Below are 21536 nucleotides of genomic sequence, written 5' to 3'. Positions count from 1 at the left end.
GTTACATTTATCAGAATGTGTCAATGTTCTCTTCAATTGTGTTCATTTTGTTCCCTTTCCAGTACTCTAGTTTCCCTGCGCTTTTATCTTCCCATCTTTGCTTTTGAGTAATTGTTGAACTTTTGGTCTCATACAATGTTTTTCAAGTAGAGCACTGCTCTTATGGGTAATACCGTTTATTTTGTGTGCCTCCCTGCTATTGGGCTAAAAGGTAATCTCAGAGAATAGACTTGGTTCTAGGTTTAAAGAGTGCTCTCAAGGCGATAGTCTCAGGGAGTCCTCTGTTCTCTACTGTTTCAGATTGTCTGCCTTCTTTTTTTGTTAATAAGAAGTTGTGTTCAGCTCTGTATTTTTCTCCCATTCTATCTGGGACCAGCAATTGTGACCCGTGTCAGAATAGTCAGTGGTGGTAGCTGTGCACCGTCTTGTTCTTCCGGTCTCAGGGTAGATGAGGTTGTGGTTTGTGTAGACTTTTCCCTTCGCTGTGCTTTTGGTTTCCTTCTTACTGTTTTTCTTCTGGAGAGTAGATATCACAAGCATTTCCTCGTGTGTCTGTTAGCCACCTGAATGTCTTTTTTGGTGAAGTATCTATTTATATCCTTTGCCCATTTTTTAAATTGGAGTATTTGTTTTTTTGTTGTACAGGTGTTGGATTTTCCTATAGATTTTAGAGATTAGACCTTTGTCAGGTATGTCATAGCCAATTTTTTTTTTCCCAGTCCATAGGTTCTCTTTTTATTGTTTTGGTGAAATCTTTTGATGAGCATAAGTTTTTAATTTTTAGAAGATCTTGGTTATCCAGCTTATCTTCTGGTGTTTGTGTACGGTTAGGTATGGTTTATATGCTATTTATGCTGTGTATTAAGGCCTCTAGCATTGACCCTATTTTTCTTCCATGATCTTCATACTTTTTGATTTTATATTTAGGTCTTTGATCCATTTTGAATTTGAATTTTGTGTATGGTATGAATTATGGTCCCTGTTTCACTTTTTTAAAGATGGACATCCAGTTTTGCCGGCACCATTTGTTAAAACGACTGTCTTTTCCCCATTTAATGGACTTCGGGCCTTTGTTGAAGACCAAGTAACTGTAGGTGGACGCATTTACATCCGGATTCTCGATTCTGTTCCACTGGTCAATGTGTCTGTCGTTGTACCAGTACCAGGCTGTTTTGACTACCACTGCTTTGTAGTAGATTCTGAGGTCAAGTAGTGCAAGGCCTCCTACTTTGTTCTACTTCTTCAATAATACTTTATTTATCTCTTTTAAGATTGCTGTTGGTATTTGGTTCAGGATTGCATTGTATTTGTAGATTGCTTTGGATAGAATTGATATTTTCCCAATGTTGAGCCTACTTATCCATGAGCATGGTACATTTTTCCATTTATGTAGGTCTCTTTTGGTTTCTTCACTAGTGGTTTTTAGTTTTCTAGGTCTTTTATATTCCTGGTCAGATTTATTCCTAAGTTTTTTTTTTTATTATTATTTTTTAGGGCCCATTATAAATGGTATCATTTTCCTGATTTCCTTTTTTTTTTGAGTTTCTCTGTATTGGTGTAGAGGAATCCAACTGATTTTTATACGTTGATCTTGTATGCTTGCACTCTGACGAATCTATTAGTTCTAGTAGTTTTCTTGTGCAGTTTTTTGGATTCTCTATGTTTAGTATCATATCATCCGTGAATAGGGGTGGTTTTACTTCTTCTTTACCAATTTGGACGTGCTTTATTTCTTTTTCTTGCCTTATTGCTGTAGCTAGGAATTCCAGCACAATATTAAATAGGAGTGGTGATAAAGGGCATCCTTGTCTTGTTCCTCTTCTCAGGGAGCAATGTTTTCAGCCTTTCTCTGTTGATGTTGGCTGTTGGTTTTGTATAGATTCCCTTTTTTATGTTGAGGAATTTCCCTTCTATACCTATTTTATTGAGAGTTTTTATCAGGAATTTGTGTTGGACTTTGTCGAATACCTTTTCTCTTTGATTTAGATGATCACGTGATTCTTGTATTTTATTTATGTGGTGGATTATGTTTATTGATTTTCTGATGTTGAACCATCCTTGCATACCTGATATGAATCTCACTTGGTTGTGTTATTTTTTTTGAAATGACGCTGAATTCTATTGGCTAGAATTTTGTAGAGAATTTTTGGCATCTATATTCATGAGGTACGTTGGTCTATAATTTTCTTTTTTTGTGGTGTCTTTGTCTGGTTTTGGTATCAGTGTTATACTGTCTTTATAGAATATATTTGAAAGCATACCTGCTTTTTCTATGTTCTGAAATAGTTTGAGTAGTACTGATTTGAGCTCATCTCTGAATGATTGGTAGAGTTCTCCAGTGGAGCCATCTCAGCCAGGACCTTTTTGTTGGGAGTCTTTCTTTTTTATTACCTTTTCAATCTCTTCTCTTGTTATGGGTCTGTTCAGATTTTCTACTTCAGCTTTGTTAGTTTAGGCAGGTAGTGTGTTTCTAGAAATTTGTCCATTGCCTCTGAATTCTCGAATTTGTTGTTGTACAGTTTTTCATAATATTCTATTTTGATCCTTTTATTTCAGTTGTGTCTGTTATAATATCCCCCATTTCATTTCTTATTTGGATTATATATGTTCTCTCCTGTTTTTCTTTTGTCAATTTGGCCAATGGTTTGTTGATTTTATTGACCCTTTCAAAGGACCAACTTTTGGTGTTGTTGATTCTTTGTGTTGTTTTTCTATTCTCTATCTCATTTATGTTTGCTCTGATCTTTGTTATTTCTTTTCTTCTGGTGGCTGTGGGATTCTCTTGCTCTTCTGTTTCTATTTGTTCCAGTTGTAATGCTAACATTTTGATTTTGCCCCCCCTTTTTTTTGATGTGTGCATTTATTGCTGTAAATTGACCTCTGAGTACTGCCTTTGCTGTGTTCCAGTGTTCTGGTAAAAGGTGTTTTCATTTTCATTTGATTCTAGGAACTTTTTTTTTACTTGAACTTTAGATGAAGGTTTATGGAACAAACAGCTTTTCATTAAACTGTTAGTACACATATTGTTTTATGACATTGGTTAACAACCCCATGACATATCAACATTCTCCAGTTACCTTTTATCAACTTTTCTGTTTCCTCCCGCCTTCTAGTCCTTGCCCCTGGGCTGGTGTGCCCCTTTAATCTCATTTTGTTTTATGGGCTTGTCTAATCTTTGGCTGAAGGGTGAACCTCCGGAGTGACTTTATTACTAAGCTAAAATGGTGTCCAGGGGCCATACTCTCAGAGTTTCTCCAGTCTTTGTCAGGCCAGAAAGCCTTGCCTTTTTTTGTGATTTAGAATTTTGTTCTACATTCTTCTCCAGCTCTGTCCAGTACCTTTTGTTGCGATCACTGTCAGGGTAGCCAGTGCTGGTAGCTGGGCACCATCTAGTTGTATTGGACTCGGTCTGATGGAGGCTGTGGTATTTGTGATCCATTAGTCCTTTGGACTAATCTTTTCCTTGTATCTTTAGTTTTCTTCATTCTTCCTTGCTCCCAAAGGGGTGAGACCAGTACAGTGTCTTAGATGGCTGCTCACAGGCTTTTAAGACACCAGACGCTACTCACCAAAGTAGAATGTAGAACATTTCCCTTATAAACTATGCTATGCCCATTGAGCTAGGTGTTCCCTGAGACCATGGCCCCCACAGCCCTCAGCCCAGCAATTCAGTCCCTCAGCTAGAGATTCTAGGAATTTTTTTATTCCATCTTTGATTTATTCTATAACCCACTGGTTTTTAAACAAGGTGGTATTCAGTTTCTATGTATTTAATTTTTTTCCTTGCTGGTCCTGTTATTGATTTCAACTTTTATGGTGTTGCAATCATAGAAAATGCTTTGTATTAATTATTTCGATGTTTTGGTTTTTTTTGAGTCTTGTTTTGAGGCCTAAAATGTGGTCTATTCTGGAGAATATTCCATGTGCATTGGGAAAGGATGTATACTGTGCTGCTGCTGGGTGAAGTGTTCTGTACACGTCTACGAGGTTGAGTTGTTGATTTTGGAATCTAGATCTTCTGTATCTTTGTTGGGTTTCTTTCCAGATGTACTGGAAAATCACCAAAACTGGCGTATTGAAGTCCATTACTAATATTGTGGAACTGTCTATTTCTCTTTTCAGTGCTGTTAGTATTTGTTTTATATATTTTGGAGCCCTGTTGCCAGGTACGTGTATGTTTATTATGGTTTTGTCCTCCTGGTGGATTGACCCTTTAATCATTATATAATGTCCTTCCATGTGTTTTGTGGTGGATCTTGCCTTAAAGTCTATTTCATCTGAGATTAATATTGCCCCTCTTGCTCCTTTTTGGTTATTGTTTGCTTGATAAATTTTTTGTCCATCCTTTGAGTTTACGCTTGTTTATATCTTTATATCTAAAGTGTGTCTCTTGTAGACAGCAAGAAATGGGTCATTTTTTTCTATCCATTCTGCAATTTTCTGTCTCTTTACTCTTGCATTTAAGCCATTTACATTCAGCATGATTGTCAATAGATATGAGTTTACTCCTGTCATTTTGTCGTACTTTTCTTTTGGGGTGTTGATGGTTTCTTTGTTCCTCTTAATTTTTTGTGCTGAATTTTTTTTTTTTTTTTTTTTTTGTGGATTTTCTTTTAATTTCTTTCTTTGTTGTTGACTTTGTGTTTACTGAGTATGTTTTTCTTTTTTATTTTGGTAGGTAGGTTTGTTATTTTTCTTTGTGTTTACCTTGAAATTTACCTCTATCTTTCTAAAGTTTAAACTAGTCTTTTAGTTCTTAATATTGCCTTGACTTCCTGTCCATATGAAAGTTCTATAACTATGCAATTTATTCCTGCTTTTTTCTTTTGATGTTGTCACCATTTTCAGATTGACGCACTGGTTCTCTGTTTTCAGTGTTTTAGCTTTGTTTTATTTTTCAGAATTCTTTACCTGGATTGGTATCTGGCTGATGCTTTCCAGGGTTCTAATCTCAGGTTGTTGTCTGATGTATGTTCTGTATGCGGAGGACTCCCTTTATTATTTCTTATAAGTTTGGACTCTTAACTTCTGTTCATCTGAAAATGTCCAAATTTTGCCATCATATTTGAGAGACAATTTTGCTGAACATATAATTTAGGTTGACAGTTTTTCTTTCAAGGTTTTATATATCAATCCTTTTGCCTTCTTGGCTGTATGGTTTCTGCCAAATAATCAGAGCTTAGTCTTATTGGTTCCCCTTTGTAGATGTCTCCATTGGCTCTCAGGATTCTGTCTTTGGTTTTGGTAAGTTTGATTATGATATGTCTTGGTGACTTTCTTTTGAAGTCCATTCTTTATGGAGTTACTTAGAGCTTCTTGGGTGGATATCATCTCATCTTTCGTGATATGAGAGAAGTTTTCTGACAGTAAATCTTTGACAATTGTCTCTGTTTTCCATTGCTTATCCTGTTCTGGAACTCTGATCATGTGCATATTTTTCCTCTTGTCTTCAAATTTGCTGATCCTGTCTTCCATTGTTTCAATTCTTCTCCTAAATCCCTCTTTTGAGTTGTCCATTTCTGAAATTTTATTGTTACAATATTTTGGATTAATAGTTGTTGTTTTTGCATGGTTTATAATTGTCTATTCATTTTGTCATTTTGTCTTGTATTGTTTTCCTGAATCCTGTTGCTTCATCTGTGTTTTCCTTGATTTTATCTATGTTTTTCTTGGTTTTGTCTATGTTTTCCTCGATTTCTGTTTTGATCTGTTGGACAGCCCTATATATCAGTATTTTGAATTCCTTGGCAGGTAGTTCCATTGCCATTTCTTTCTCTGAAAGGTTTTCTGGCTCTTTATTTTGGTCACTTGCAGGAGACACCTTGTCCTGCGTCTTTATGTGATTTGGTATTATGTTTTTTTCTTTGAGGCATCAAGAAGTTATATTTACTGTATGTTCGTTTGCTGTGTTTTGGATTTTTGTTTTGATATATCCAAGTAGACTGGGCATGTGTGCTACTCTGGTCATTAATCTGGCTGCATTGAAGCTAATATTTCCTGTCTCTAGATGGGTAGGGCAGCAACTGGGTGTGTGAGTGTGGGTTTCTGCTTTGCCAGAACATCCAAATATGTTGGGTACAGTCCACACACCTGAGGAAACTCCCCTTACAACTGATTGGGTGATCACATCATAGAGGTAGTTACATTAAATTACTTATGGTGGATCACAAAATGGAGGATAATTACAAGTTGACACATAACATTAATCATCAAAAGGGCTGAGGGCTGAACTGCCTGAAACACCCATATTTCTGAGATGGGGAGAGGAAATTTGCAGAACTGGAGGAGTTGGAGGGGCAGAAGACAAGAGAAGGCATACTACTGATGAAGCCAAGAATTCTCTCGGTTCAGCAAAAGGGAGGTGTGGCAGTGTGGAAAACTGGAGAGAAACAGAATGAGGTCTGAAAGCATCTCATTGGGATGATCATTGGGTGGCTCTTGAGGACATTAGGCACAGAGACCCTCGAGGACAAAATAAGTCAGGCTTCCAGGAGGTAGGTGAGTGGAAGGGGAAGAAGAAGGAGGGAACTTAAGAACTTAAAGGTGGTGGGGAGAGGGTGGTGTGAGAGAGAAGAAAGACAGAGAGAGAGAGAGAGAAGCAGAATATCCCACATTTTGAATCTTGTAATTAAGTTTTCACTGTAAGCCAGAAGTTATTTTGCATGAGTGGAAGTGACTTTGTGCTTTGGGAAAGCTAATATTTAGTGGGACAAAAACAGGTATGCCAGACATGGACAAATTCTTGGTATCTGAGAGTCTTAAGGAGTCCCTTAAGGGCCCCAGTAGCACAGTGGTTAAATGTTTGCTGCTAACCAAAAGATTGGGCTTTGAATCTACCAGCTGCTCCTTGAAAATCCTTTGGGGCAGTTCTACTCTGTCCTATAGGGTCTATGAGTTAGAATTGACTTGATACCAACAGGTTTTTTGGGGGTGGGGGTGGTGTAAATGGTTAATGTTCTTGGCTGCTAGCTGAAAGGTTGGATGTTTGAGCCCACCCAGAGGCACCTCAGAAGAAAGGTTTAGTGATCAGCTTCCGAAAAATCAACCATTGAAAACCCTATGCAGCATGGTTCTACTCTGACACACGTGGGATCACTGTGAGTTGGGGTGCAGTCCACAGCAACTGGTTTTGGTTATGTCTTTTTTTTATTTTCTTGACCTATGTTATGTCCATGGCTGTTGTGTATATATGTGGTTTAAGGGGATGTGCCAAAGGTGTAGCTAACTATGCCAGTTGGACCACAAGGCCTCAGCAGGATCTTTACTGCAGGATGACTTTTACCTTTATGCATCGTGAATTTCCAAGAGGGGAGTGACCTCTGCACTGTTTCCTGAGTTTCTGTGACCACGGAACTCTCCCTTCATGGTGCTGCTTCCATCTCACGTTCTGTGAGACACACTTTGGGGAGCTAATAAACGACACGGTGGAAATGACAGGAGGGTGTCTTAGAAGAGCTGAAAAAAGTGTTTGAATTAAGAGCAGGAGAAGGAACAGTTGCTCCTGGCAGCACCTCATGGCTAGGTGTGCAAGGGATGATAGGTGCTCTGGAAACAGAGAGAGGCTCCTGCTCGTGGGTGGCTCTTCAGCAATTTCATCCAGGAGTGTAACTGGGGAGAACTCGTTAGGGATTGAGTTGTGTCCCTAAAAATATGTGTTGTGGTCCTAACACCTGTATCTGTGGATGTAATCCTATTTGGAAATACAGTTTTCTTTGTTATGTTATTGTTGTCATTATCAGTGTAGGGTGTCCCCTAACCCTAATTACCTCTGGGTTGTAAAAAGAGGAGATGAGACACAGACTCAAGTACGAACAGGGGGAACGATAGGATAGATGTCACATTAAGATCACCAAGGAACCAAGAAATGCCAGGGATATAGAAGCTGAGACAAGGATCTTCCCCGGGGGCCAACTGAGGGAGACCTCCCCTGGAGCTGGTATCCTGAATTCTGACTTCTAGTCTCCTGAACTATGAGAAAATAAATTTCTGTCCTTTAAAGCCGTCCACCTGTGGTATTTCTGTTACAGCAGCACTAGGAAACTAATATATAACTTTATTTTCTTTAAGACCTTGGAGCTGAGATTGCCCGTGGGAAAGACAGGAATCTCCGAAGGACCTGTGTGTGTGTGTCAGCCAACTCTGATCACACTGAGTGCCTGGGATTTGTCCACTCCTGGGGGCTTGGTCTGCTTGCTGTAGTAAAGGCGTCCAAGTACCTGTAAGCATCGGGTGTCATATTTCTAAGGTATTTGTAGAGAAGGGGGTGCCCAGATGACAAAACTATATATTTCCCCACCATGGTCATGGCCTATGCAAGAGAGTTCTGTTCTTCTCCTTGGATAGTGGTGAAGGAGGAGATATTTGTATGGTTATTCATCAACCCACTCATGCAACAAATATTTGTCGTGTGCTTGAGCACTCCATAACCAGGCAGGAGATGCAGTTGATACGAAAGTGAACAACAGCAATAGATGCAGTTCCAGACCTCAGAGATCTTGGAGTCTAGCAGAGGAGACAGACAAATAGACATACAGTTACAATGCAGTGTGATGGGACTTGATATAGAAGTTCAGGGAGAGATGGGATGTGTGGGAAGGGAGCCCAACAAGAGGACAGGCAGGGATGGACTCAGGTAGAAGGCAGCCCAGGCTGAGGTTGGAAAGATAAATGACAGGGACAGAAAATAGTATAGTCCAGAGGTGAGAGAAGCTATGGTCTGCTGGAGGAAGTGAGAAATTCAACATGGCTGGAGCACAGAACTCTGGATAAGGGGCCTGGCGCGGGGGCCACGTGTGGCACAGGTTCTCAGCCTGCCTACGCACACAGTCACCATACCTGGGCCTCAGCCCCAAAGATTTCCATTTAATTGGTCTGGATGGAACCCAAGCATTAAGAAGCAAAACCAAACAAAAAAACCTAGTCACCGTCTAGTTAATTCCAACTCATGGTGACTCCATGTGTGTCAGAGTAAAATCGTGCTCCATAGGGTTTTCAGTGGCTGATTTTTCACAAGTAGATCACCAGGCCCTTATCTGAGGTGCTTTTGGGTGGGATCTAGCTGCCAACCTTTCAGTTATTAGCTAAGGATGTTAACAGTTTGTGCTACCCTTAACTGTTTCTATGCCAGGGACTCCTAAGCATAAATATTTTTAAAAATGCTCCAGGCATACGGCCAGGGCTAAGAAGCAGTGATTTGGGATGCTGTGAGGAAAGAAGCTGGCCTTGGGCAGCTGACGCCGTAGTTTCTGGTTCTCTTCCTATGCAAATCATGTCTATTTTGTTTCTTCTCTAGCTCCCCTTCATTTTCCCACTCTTCAGGTCTCTCTGTTATGAATTGAATTGTGTCTCCCAAAAAGCTATGTGGAAATCCTAACCCCTGGTGCCTGTGACTGAGACCTTGTTTGGAAATAGGGTCTTTGAAGATGTTACCAATTATGTTACCACGTGGTCATGCTGGAATGGGGTGGGTTCTAATCCAGTGGGTGATGCCCTTATACAAGAGGAGAAGAGACACGGAGACAGGCATGGAGGGAAGACGGCCTGGGGATACCAGATGCTGGGAGAGACAGACAGGGTTTTCCCCTAGGGCCTTCAGAGTCCCTGAATTGGGTCTTCAAGCCTCCAGAACTGTGACCCATTTCTGTTCTTATAAGCCACCTGATCTGTGGCAGCCCTAGGAGACTGAAAGTCTCCTCCAGAGAGCATGGAGTGACCAGGACTGGAAGCTATTACCTGCCCACTGTAGTGAGTCAGGCAGGGGCACCTGGACAGCATAATGATGGTTACGGGTGTTAGGAGTCAAGTGAGGCAGCCCCCACTGGAAGGTTCCACAGGGTGGGGAACTCTCAGAGGACAGGCAAGAACCTCACAACAGGGAAACTTAGAGCAGGCGAGAGAAGGAAGTCCAGACGGGCAGTGAGGGGCAGGGGGCCTGGCCAGGGACCATGGCTCAAAGGAGGGGCCTTCCTTTCAGATGTGTGGTCATGGGTGCGGACAGCACCCACATGAGACATGGACAGGACTCTCATTGGGGTGGAAGGTCATAGTAGCAAAGGTGACTTCCTGCTGAGTCACGTGGAATCTGGAACCTAGGACTCTCTGAACTCTGGCTAAGTCAGCCAAGGGGCCTAACCCTGGGCTGGGCCTGGGGCTGAGGTCAAGGGGCCCTGCTCTGGAGAAAGCATGCGTCTTGGGGCAGGGAGTCAGAGAGGGCGTTGCTCTCTCAACTCTCACCTCTTTGCAGACGCCACCCAAGTAAACCCACAGTGCCAGCCTTGACCTCTTACCTGTGCTCTAGTCTCCTCTTGGCCTAGTTAACCCTTCCTCATCCTGCAGCTCTCGTCTGAATGTCACTGCCTCATAGAAGCCAACCTGACCCCTAACCAGGCCAGGGACCACTTGTTGTAGCTCTCGTGTCCCTGGAGTATCCCTTGCTAGCCTTCAGCGGCTGTCTGTAATTGGATAATCATCTGATCAATTATTTAATGCCTGTCCGTTCTACTTGGCAGAGAGCTCAGTGAGGGCAGGGCTTTGTCTGTTTTGGTCATCACTGTATGGTATGGCCCACCACCAATTTGTCAGTCTGTCCTACTGTGGTGGTTTGCATGTCGCTATGATGCTGGAAGCTATGAAACTGGTATTTCAAATACCAGCAGGGTCACCTGTGATAGACAGGTTTCAGTGGAGTTTCCAGACTCAGAGTGGAAGAAAGACCTGGTGATCTACGCTAAAAATCAGCCAATGATAACTCCATGGATCACAACACAATGTCGTTTGATACAGTGCTGGAAGATGAGCCACCTAGGTAGGAAGGTACTCATAATACGCGATGGTCTCAACGATGGACTTGAGCATGCCAGTGATCGTGAAGATGGTGCAGACTGGGCAACGTTTCTATCTGTTGTACATGGGATCACCTAAAGTTGCATGGAAGGCAGTGGTGGTTCAGTGGTAGAATTCTCACCTCCCGTGCAGGAGACCCAGGTTTGATTCCGGCCAGTGCACCTCATGCTCAGCAACCACCTGTTGGCCAGTGCAGGTTTCCATGTTGCTATGATACTGAACAGGCTTCAGTGGAGCTTCCAGACTAAGAAAAACTAGGAAGAAAGGCCTGGAAATCTTCTGAAAATCAGGCAATGGGAACTGTATGGCACACCATGGTCTGATCCTGTTGTGCATGGGGTCACCATGAGTTGGGGACCTACTTGACAGCAACAAACAACAATGATATGGTACAGTCCTGGCACCCAGTGTCTGTTGAAAGAATGAATAAATGTCTATTTCCAAACGTCTGAAGGACCTTTGTTAGATTACTATTACCCCCACTTCTATTGGCTTACAAACAACTGTCTTTCTCATTCTGTCTTTGCATTTTATATCTAGGCTATTGATCTCAATGGAAAGAAAAAAGGATTGAGGATATGAAGACAACTGATGCACGTTCCTCATTGCGCGTGGGCCAGGTCCTATCACAAAAGCTTAAATGACTTTGAAAATGGATGGTCAGCTGAGACAGCCTAGTGAAGGATGCATGCACCCTGCTTGGCGCAAAGCGGTCTTACAGCACGTGCATGCTGCCTGAAGTTCTGACAGTCTCTCGGGTGGAGGTGATGCTAATGATCCAGGTGCCCTGTGCGATCACATTTGCACAACGTGATCTCTGCAAGAAAGCAGCACGGAGTCAAAACGAACGAACACTGTATTAAGGGAGAGTGCTGCGACAGCTCTGTGTTTCTCTCTGGCATGTGGATGCACAGGCTTTGATGTTAGGATTTTGGCTCGTTAATAACTAATTTACATTTTGCAGACAGCAAATTTTGAGCTGACACAAATTTATAAAAGAACTCCAAATGGTGAACTCTCTTATACAATGAATCCTTTGTGGGTTGTTTTTTTAAACTTAAAAAGGAGTTTGTGATTAAAATTTTAATGCAATCATTGAAATCTTTTAGGCTACTTAAAAATAAAACACCATCTTTTTTCCTTTCTCTTGGAAATTGTGACAACTTGCTCTTCCTAGGTGGATGCTGTAAGGTTTACCATTGCTTTTTCATCGAGTTTGAGATTCACAGAAAATGGGTTGTCTCTGGGAAGCTGAGGAAAATCATAGAGGAAGAATTGGCAATGTAACTGAGGGTGGTGCAAATGGTTAACATGCTTGGTGGCTAACTGAAAGGCTGGAGGTTCGAGTCCACCCAGAGGCACCTGGGAAGAAAGGCCTGGTGACCTGCTTCCAAAAAATCAGCCATTGGAAGCCCTGTGAAGCGTGGTTCTACTCTACACACACAGGGTCTCCATGAATTGGCGTCGACTCGATGGTAACTGGTGAAGCTGAGGGCGGCGGGGCTGGGCTCTACAGCTTGTAGATGTCATTTGTAGGTTCCAGGGATGGCAGTTTTTGCATAGGATCATCTCATTGGTCTCCAGGAGTTCTCAGGGGTGATCCTCACTGCTCTAGATGCCTACAAGCCTGAAGTGGTCTTATTTTGGAAACTCAGATGGGCTGATCAGAGCTAACGGTGAATTTTATGTGCCAGCTTGGCTAGGCTACGGTGCCCAGTTGTTTGGTTAAACACTAGTCTAAATGCAGCTGTGAAAGTGTTGACATGTGATTGACATTTACATGAACTGACCTTAAATAGAGCCGATTACCCTCCATAATATGGGCGTGCCTCATCCAGTTGAAGGTCTTAAGAACAGAAAACAGGTTTCCTGAAAGAAAAATATTTTGCCTAAAGACTGTACATAACTAGACATTTGGTTGGAAACCTACCCCCACTATCTGGCCTACTGACTTTGGACATAAGACTGCTGGGGTTTCCAGCCTGTTGCTTGACCTATGGATTTTGGACTGGCCAGTCGCCTACAACCACAGAAGCCAATTCTTTTAATAAATCTCTCTCTTCCTTTCTCTATATATCTTACTGGTTCTGTTCCTCAGGAGAATCCTAAGACAGCTACCAAGATAAGGAATTTTATACATCATTTCTTCTCCTGCATTATTTCTTCGTATTTCTTATTTCTTCTCCTGCATGCATCTTAAAGGGCTAGATGCCTCATGGAAAACATGGTAGTCTTTCTATGTGTTACCCCATTCTGCTCCCCCTCCCCTGAATTCTCATGTATCCATCTATCTTTGCAAAGGGCTTTGTCTTCCTGTGTGTTGATGGCTTTCAGCCCAGTGGGGAGGCATGCAGGGCTTCTCCCCCTGTGGTCACCTGGACACGCCTTTCCTGGACTACAAAGTGAGACCTACGCCTCTGGGAGAAGAAAAGATAGGCCTGAAAAGTGGACCAGAGATCTGGGGTGGGGCCAGAGGACAAGATGCTGGGTAGCTGTGCCTATTACATTACTTCTGGCTGGAGACTTGGTTCTGTTGAGTTACTCTTTGCTTGGAGAGTACAGCCATTGGCTTGTTCTATGGAATGGAAACATACTCAGAATAAAAAGATTTTTAAACGCGTACCACTAGAGGTCAAATTTAAAGTGGTCACACAGCAGGAGCCAAATTGACTACATGTAGAGAAGCAACAAGCCACCCAGGGTCCCTATATTATTTTAATAACAGAAGGAATGTGTTAAGAATTCCAGGCAAAGCTCTGGACACAGTCCCAGATTCTAATTCATCATTCATGCCTCTTCAAATAAGCCTCTTACAAGGAGGCCGTTTTGCTCCCGTTTCTTCTCCACCACTGCAGGAGCCTGAGCTTCCCCCGTCCTTGGCTGCAGGAAGCAGGAAGCCTGAGAACCGTGTTCTGACAAGGAGCTCCAGGGGGCTCAGTGGACAGTCGCTCAGGAACCTGCAGTGCTGTTTGGGGTGGCCTTGGGTGGTGCGAGGTCATTGGCTGGCACAAATGGTTTGCAATCGATTACTAACCTAAAGGTTGGCGGTTTGAACCCACCTAGATGTGCCATGGAAGGAAGGCCTAGCGATCTGCTTCTGAAAAGATTACAGCCAAGAAAACCCTGGGGAGCATGGCTCTACTTCACCATGAGCGGGGTGTCAAGAATCAGAATCTACTTGACAGAAATGAGTTTTTTGTTTGTTTGTTTCTAGTGTGGTGCAAATGATAACTGTGCTCAGTTGCTAACCCAAATGTTGGTAGTTCAAGTCCACCCAGATGCACATTGGAAGAAAGGCCTGGCAATTTACACCTGAAAAATCAGCCATTGAAAACCCTGTGGAGCACAGTTCTGCTCTGATACACATGGGGTTGCCTTGACTTGGAGTTGATGCCACAGCAACTTTTTTATTTTTTTTTTAGTTGAAATAGCAGTCCTGGTGGCACAGTGGTTAAGATCTGCGGCTGCTAACCAAAAAGTCAGCAGTTTCAATCCACCACCTGTTCCTTGAAAACCTTGTAGGGCAGTTCTACTTTGTCCTATAGGGTCACTATGAGTTGGAATTGACTCAATGGCAACGGTTTTTTTTTTTTGTTGTTGTTGTTCTGGGAGGAAGGGAGCCCTGGTTAAATGCTCAGCTGCTATCCAAAAGGTCGGCAGTTTGCACCCACCCACAGCTTCAAGGGAGAAAGACCTGGCAATCTGCTCCTGTAAAGATTAAAACAGCCTAGGAAACCCTATGGGCAGTTCTACTGTGTCATACAGGATCACTATGACTCAGAACTGACGACAGGACACAGCAACAACGAGGCCCTTTTTCTCTGACTTGCACATATGGGCTCCTGGGAACACAGAGAGGACTGAGCTTGGTGTTGTCCCTGTTGGATCCTCTGTGATGGGCCCTGAAGCACAGGCCGTGTGTCTCCGAGGAACAGTTATAAGGTGGGCATCCGTCTCAGTGGAGCCTGCCTCCTTTTTATTTCATTTTTAAAAATTTTTATTGTGCTTTTAGTTAAAGTTTACAAATCAAGTCAGTCTCTCATCCAAAAATTTATATACACCTTGCTATATACTCCTAATTGCTCTCTGCCTAATGAGACAACTCACTCCTTCCCTCCACTTTCTCTTTTCCGGTTCATTCCGCCAGCTTCTAACCCCCTCTGCCTTCTCATCTCCTCTCCAGACAGGAGCTGCCCACACAGTCTCATGTGTCTACCTGATCCAAGAAGCTCATTCTTCACCAGCATCTTTTTCTATCCCATTGTCCAGTCCAATTCCTGCCTGAAGAGTTGGTTTTGGGAATGGTTCCTGTCCTGGGCTAACGGAAGGTCACTGGGGTCCTTCTAGTCTCAGTCAGACCATTAACCCTAGTCTTTTTACGAAAATTTGGGGTCTGCATCCCACTGCTCTCCTGCTCCCTCAGGGATTCTCTGTTGTGTTCCCTATTGGGGCAGTCATCAGTTGTAGCCAGGCACCATCTAGTTCTTCTGGTCTCAGGCTGATACAGTCTCTGGTTTATGTGGCCCTTTTTCTGTCTCTTGGGCTCTTAATTACCTTGTGTCTTTGATATTCTTCATTCTCCTTTGATCCAGGTGGGTTGAGACCAATTGATGCAGCTTAGATGGCTGCTTGCTAGAGTTTAAGACCCCAGACGCCACTCTCCAAAGTGGGATGCAGAATGTTTTCTTAATAGATTTTATTATGCCAATTGGCTTAGGTGTCCTCTGAAACCATGGTTCCCAAACCCCTGTCCCTGCTACACTGGCCTTTGAAGCCTTCAGTTTACTCAGGAAACTTCTTTGCTTTTGGTTTAGTCTGGTTGTGCTAACCTCGCCTGTACTGTATGTTGTCCTTCCCTTCACTTAAAGTAGTTCTTTCCTACTGTCTAATTAGGGAATACTCCTCTCCCTCCCTCCCTTTCCTCCTCCCTCTCATAAGCATCAAAGAATATTTTCTTCTCTGTTTAAACTATTTCTTGAGTTCATATAATAGTGGTCTTATACAATACTTGTCCTTTTGCAACTGACTAATTTCACTCAGCATAATGTCTTCCAGGTTCCTCCATGTTATGAAATGTTTCACAGATTCCTCACTGTTCTTTATCGATGCGTAGTATTCCATTGTGTGAATATACCATAATTCATTTATCCATTCATCCGTTGATGGGCACCTTGGTTGCTTCCATCTTTTTGCTGTTGAAAACAGTGCAGCAATGAACATGGGTGTGCATATTTCTGTTTGTGTAAAGGCCCTTATTTCTCTAGGATGTATCCCAAGGAGTGGGATTGCTGGATCCTATGGTAGTTCTATTTCTAGCTTTTGAAGAAAGCGCCAAATCAATTTCCAAACTGGTTGTACCATTTTACATTCTCACCAGCAGTGTATAAGTGTTCCAGTCTCTCCACAACCTCTCCAACATTCATTATTTTGTGTTTTTTGGATTAATTTCAGCCTTGTTGGAGTGTTATGGAATCTCTTTATAGTTTTAATTTGCATTTCTCTAATGGCTAATGATCGTGAGCAGCTACCTGAATGTCTTCTTTAGTGAAGTGTCTGTTCATATCTTTTGCCCGTTTTTTAATTGGGTTATTTGTCTTTTTGTAGTTGAGTTTTTGCAGTATCATGTAGATTTTAGAGATCAGGTGCTGATCAGAAATGTCATAGCTAAAAACTTTTTCCCAGCCTGTAGGTAATCTTTCTACTCTTTTGGCGAAGCCTTTGGATGAGGATAGGTGTTTGATTTTTAGGAGCTCCCAGTCATCTAGTTTTTCTTCTGCATTGTTAGTAATGTTTTGTATACACTTTATGCCCTGTATTAGGGCTCCTAGTGTAGTCCCTATTTTTTCTTCCGTGATCTTTATCGTTTTAGATTTTATATTTAGGTCTTTGGTCCATTTTGAGTTCATTTTTGGGCATGGTGTGAGCTTTGGGTCTTGCTTCATTTTTTTTTTGCTGATAGATATCCAGTTATGCCAGCACCATTTGTTAAAAAGGCTGTCTTTTCCTCATTTAACTGTTTTGGGGCCTTTGTCAAATATCACCTGCTTATATGTGAATGGATTTATATCTGGCTTCTCAATTCTGTTCCATTGGTCTAAGGGTCTGTTGTACCAGTACCAGGCTGTTTTGACTACTGTGGTGGTATAATAGGTTCTAAAATCAGATGGAATGAGGCCTCCCATTTTGTTCTTCTTTTTCAGTAATGCTTTACTTATCCAGGGCCTCTTCCCTTCCATATGAAGTTGGTGATTTGTTTCTCCATCTCATTAAAAAATATAATTGGAATTTAGATCGGAATTGCGTTAAATCTATAAATCACTTTTGGTAGAATAGACATTTTTACAATGTGAAGTCTTCCTATCCATGAGCAAGGTATGTTTTCCCACTTATGTAGGTCTCTTTTGGTTCCTTGCAGAAGTGTTTTGTAGTTTTCTTTGTATAAGTCTTTTACATCTCTGGTAAGATTTATTCCTAAGTATTTTATCTTCTTGGGGGCTACTGTAAATGGCATTGATTTGGTGATTTCCTCTTCGATGTTCTTTTTGTTGGTGAAGAGGAATCCAGCTGATTTTTGTATGTTTATCTTGTATCCTGATACTCTGCTGAACTCTTCTATTAGTTTCAGTAGTTTTCTGGAGGATTTCTTAGGGTTTCATGTCATCTGCAAATAGAGATACTTTTACTTCTTCCTTGCCAATCTGGATGCCCTTTATCTCCTTATCCGGCCTAATTGCTCTGGCTAGGACCTCCAGCACAATGTTGAATAAGAGTGGTGATAAAGGACATTCTTGTCTGGTTCCCAGTCTGAAGGGGAATGCTCTCATGCTCTCTCCACTTAGGATGATGTTGGCTATTGGCTTTGTATAAATGCCTTTTATTGTGCTGAACAATTTTCCTTCTATTCCTATTTTGCTGAGAGTGTTTATCATGAATGGGTGTTAAACTTTGTCAAATGCCTTTTCTGCATCAATTGATAAAATCATGTGATTTTTGTCTTTTATTTATATGAGAGATGACATTGTTTTTCTAATGTTGAACCATCCCTGCATACCTGGTATGAATCCCACTTGGGTCATGGTGAATTATTTTTTTGATATGTTGTTGAATTCCATTGGCTAGAATTTTGTTGAAGATTTTTGCATCTATGTTCATGAGGGATATAGATCTGTAATTTTCTATTTTTGTTCTTTTTTTCTGGTTTTGGTGTCAGGGATATGGTGGCTTCATAGAATGAGTTTGGGAGTATTCCATCCTTCTCTATGCTCTGAAATACCTTTAGTAGTAGTGGTGTTACCTCTTTTCTGAATGTTTGGTAGAACTCTGCAGTGAAGCCGTCCAGGCCAGGGCTTTTTGTTGTTGTTGTTGTTGTTGGGAGTTTTTTTTTATTACCTTTTCAATTTCTTCTTTTGTTGTGGGTTTATTTAATTGTTCTACCTCTGTTTGTGTTAGTTTAGGTAGGTAGTGTGTTTCTAGGAATTCCTGCATTTCTTCTAGGTTTTCAAATTTGTTAGAGTACAATTTTTCATAGTAATCTGATGTGATTCTTTTAATTTCGGTTGGGTCTGTTGTAATATCGCCCATCTCATTTCTCATTCTGCTTATTTGCTTCCTCTCCTGTTTTTTTTTTTTTTGTCAGTTTGGCAAGTGGTTTATCAATTTTGTTGATTTTTTTAAAAAAACCAGCTTTTGGTCTTGTTAATTCTTTCAGTTGTTTTTCTGTTTTCTATTTCCTCATATTCCTTGTTGATTTTGTTTCTGCTGAGTCTCTATTTGTTCTTGTATTTTATTTTGATGTGTAGGATAGTTTGTCTCCTTTGTGGTTACCTAATTATTTACCCCTATTTTTCTAAATTTAAACCTAACTTTTATTTCCTTGTGTTGCCTCGTGTTCCTCTCTGAATAAAAGATCTACGACTACATTGCTTATTCCTTCTTTCTTGTTTTAATGTTGTCTTCTTTTATACAATAACATTGCTGTTTTCCTGTTGTCAGTTTTTTTTTAATCTTAATTTATTTTTGTGATTTCCCTGTCTGGGTTGACATCTGATTGCTCTGCCCAGTGTTCTAGTCTTGGGTTGATACCTGATATTATTGATTTTCTAACCAAAGAACTCCCTTTAGTATTTCTTGCAGTTTTGGTTTGGTTTTTAAGAATTCCCTAAACTTCTGTTTACCTGGAAATGTCCTAATTTCGCCTTCATACTTGAGAGACAGTTTTGCTGTATGTGTGATTCTTGACTGGCAGTTTTTTTCCTTCAATTTTTTATATAAGTCATTCCATTGCCTTCTTGCCTGCATGGTTTCTTCTGAGTAGTCCGAGCTTATTCTTATTGACTCTCCTTTGTAGGTGACTTTTGTTTATCCCTAACTGCTCTGAAAACCCTCTCTTTATCTTTGGTTTTGCCAAGTTGGATTATAATATGTCTTGGTGACTTTCTTTTAAAATCTACCTTATGTGGAGTTCAATGAGCATCTTGGATAGATGTCTTCTCATGTTTCATGATATCAGGGCAGTTTTCTGCCAACAAATCTTCAGCAATTCTCTCTGTGTTTTCTGATATCCCTCCGTGTTCTGGAACTCCAATCGCTCATAGGTTACTTCTCTTGATAGAGTCCCACGTGATTCTTAAGTTTTCTTCACTTTTTTAAATTCTTTTATCTGATTTTTCTTTAGATGTATTGGTGCCAAGTGCTTTGTCTTCAAGTTCACAAATTCTCCCTTCACTTGCTCAATTCTACTTCTCTGACTTTCTATTGAGTTGTCTAATTCTGTAATTTTATTGTTAATCTTCTGAATTTCTGATTGCTCTCTGTCTATGGATATTTCCAGCTTATTAAATTTTTCATTATGTTCCTGAATAACCTTTTTAATTTTTCCAACTGCTTTATCTGTGTGTTCCTTGGCTCGAAACACTGGTGGTATAGTGGTTAAGTGCTACGGCTGCTAACCAAAGGGTCGGCAGTTCCAATCCACTAGGCGCTCCTCGGAAACTCTATGGGACAGTTCTACCCTGTCCTATAGAGTTGCTATGAGTTGGAATCGACTCGATGGCACTGGGTTTGGTTTTTTTTTTTTTGGTTCCTTGGCTGGTTCTGTGTATTGCCTGATTTCCTTCCTGATGTCTTGAAGCATTCTGTATATTAATTTTTTTTTATTCTGCCTGGAGTCCCTTCACTTTTCTCGTATGAATTCAACTCAGGTGTCCAGGTAGCTGATCATCAAGAGTGTGGTACAGACTCTGTCCTGCAGTCTTAGAGTGGCAGGTGTGATTGGTGTAGGTGCCAGTAACTGGTTGTAGCAGGGGTCACACTCTGAATAAAGCAGAGTGCTGAGAATCATCCCTCATGTGTCTCTGAGGAAAGCATGACCCTGTTCCTTAGAGCATACAGGTGGGTGGGTTCTGCAGATGGACCATGGGCACCCAATGTTTTTGGTTGTTAGGACTGGGAGGTAGCAGTTATCCTTGGACCCCTGTCGCAGGTGGCTGGGTGACCTGAGTGAAGCCACCAGTGCTTTAGGCCCCGAATGTGGGTAGGTGAGGACTCTGTTTAATAGGCAAAGCAGTGTCAGACATCAAACACCCACCTCTCCACCGCACAGCTAAAACAGTTGTAGTCTGCCAACAAGTGCCTACTGAAATAGGTCCACACAGGTTCACACGGAGGGGAAAGGTACTTAAGTCCACAGACCCTTTATGCCTGGACTGGAGCTGCTTCTGTCCTGAGCTCCTCTGGGTTAGTGGAGCTGGCAAATTATCTTTCTCCCAATTTGCAAATTTATTCCTTCTCCAGGGCCTGGAGGATGGCTTTAGGGACTCAACAGGGCCTATCTCAGGCCCAGGGAAATGAACAGCCACTGAAGTCAGCTTGGGGGCAGGGGGCATGGTAAAATATACCCAAGTACTTACCTTTTGCCGAGAGTGCTGTTCTTTTCCGGTTCCCGAGGTGTGGGTAGGCTGTGTGGCTGGCTGCTTTTCCCTGAGGAAACTGCAGCTGCACGCTAGTACCAGTCTGCCATAGCCGCTCCCCGGAATGTCGCCTGAGGGCTCCTGGCGATCCAGGCCTGGTAACTCCTCTCTGCTTCTGAACTGTCTCTTCCTCCCCTTGCCCCTCAGTTCGTTTTCTAACCTTGCCTTTGATGTTCAGGGCTCCAATTTCCATAAGTATACTCGTTTCACTTGTTTTTTCGGGTCTTTGTTGTAAGAGGGCTTGCCAGAAGCGTCTGTCTATTCCACCATCTACCTTCTTGTCTACCTTCTTGACTGAGATGGCAGAAGGCTCAGTGAAGCGGTGCAGACTGCCCCACGAGCGGGGAGGGAAGTAAGAGCACTTGTGTGTGCCCTGATGGTAACTGGAGCCTTTCGTGGCACCTAGAACATGGCTGACATTTAAAAAAGAATGCTGCTGTCCTGCTGGTTAATTTTACCCTCTGGGCCCTCGGCAGCTCATGTGACACTTGGCTCTTTTTCTGTGTCCCAGAGGCCAGACCGGATTTTCTCAGGAGGGCGGTGATTCTGTTTCTAACCACAGAAGGGCCCAAAAAGAAGAACCTCTGCCTTGCTGTCAAAGGACAGACTGTTCTGGCTGTACTGTACTGGTTTTCTTCCGTCTGTGGGTAGCCTCTGTAGTCAGCTTTGGTTTAGATCTCAGCTCTGTTACTTACCAGCTAATTGGACTGGAGTTGCATTTAATAT

At 41.9% G+C, this 21536-nt stretch overlaps 1 protein-coding gene across 3 annotated transcripts in view; it reads right to left on the bottom strand.

The window, feature by feature from the left end:
* The window catches only part of LOC126058367 (uncharacterized), a 38441-nt gene extending 17223 nt beyond the window's left edge, over positions 1 to 21218 (bottom strand). For 2 of the 3 annotated variants that reach the window (XM_049853470.1, XM_049853468.1), the window contains exons 1-2: positions 20751 to 21218; positions 12633 to 12711 (exon numbers count right to left, since the gene is read on the bottom strand). In XM_049853470.1, the coding sequence (XP_049709427.1) occupies positions 12633 to 12711; positions 20751 to 21003 (332 nt within the window). In that variant the 5' untranslated portion in view covers positions 21004 to 21218. The remainder of the gene's footprint in view (positions 1 to 12632; positions 12712 to 20750) is intronic. The other variant, XM_049853469.1, reaches the window with a different exon arrangement.
* Between the last annotated feature and the right edge of the window lie 318 nt (positions 21219 to 21536).

This window comes from Elephas maximus, chromosome 14, assembly GCF_024166365.1.
Source record: "Elephas maximus indicus isolate mEleMax1 chromosome 14, mEleMax1 primary haplotype, whole genome shotgun sequence".
NCBI classification, from domain to species: domain Eukaryota; kingdom Metazoa; phylum Chordata; class Mammalia; order Proboscidea; family Elephantidae; genus Elephas; species Elephas maximus.
Note: the sequence above shows the minus strand (reverse complement) of the source record. Positions and strands in the feature narration are given on the sequence as shown.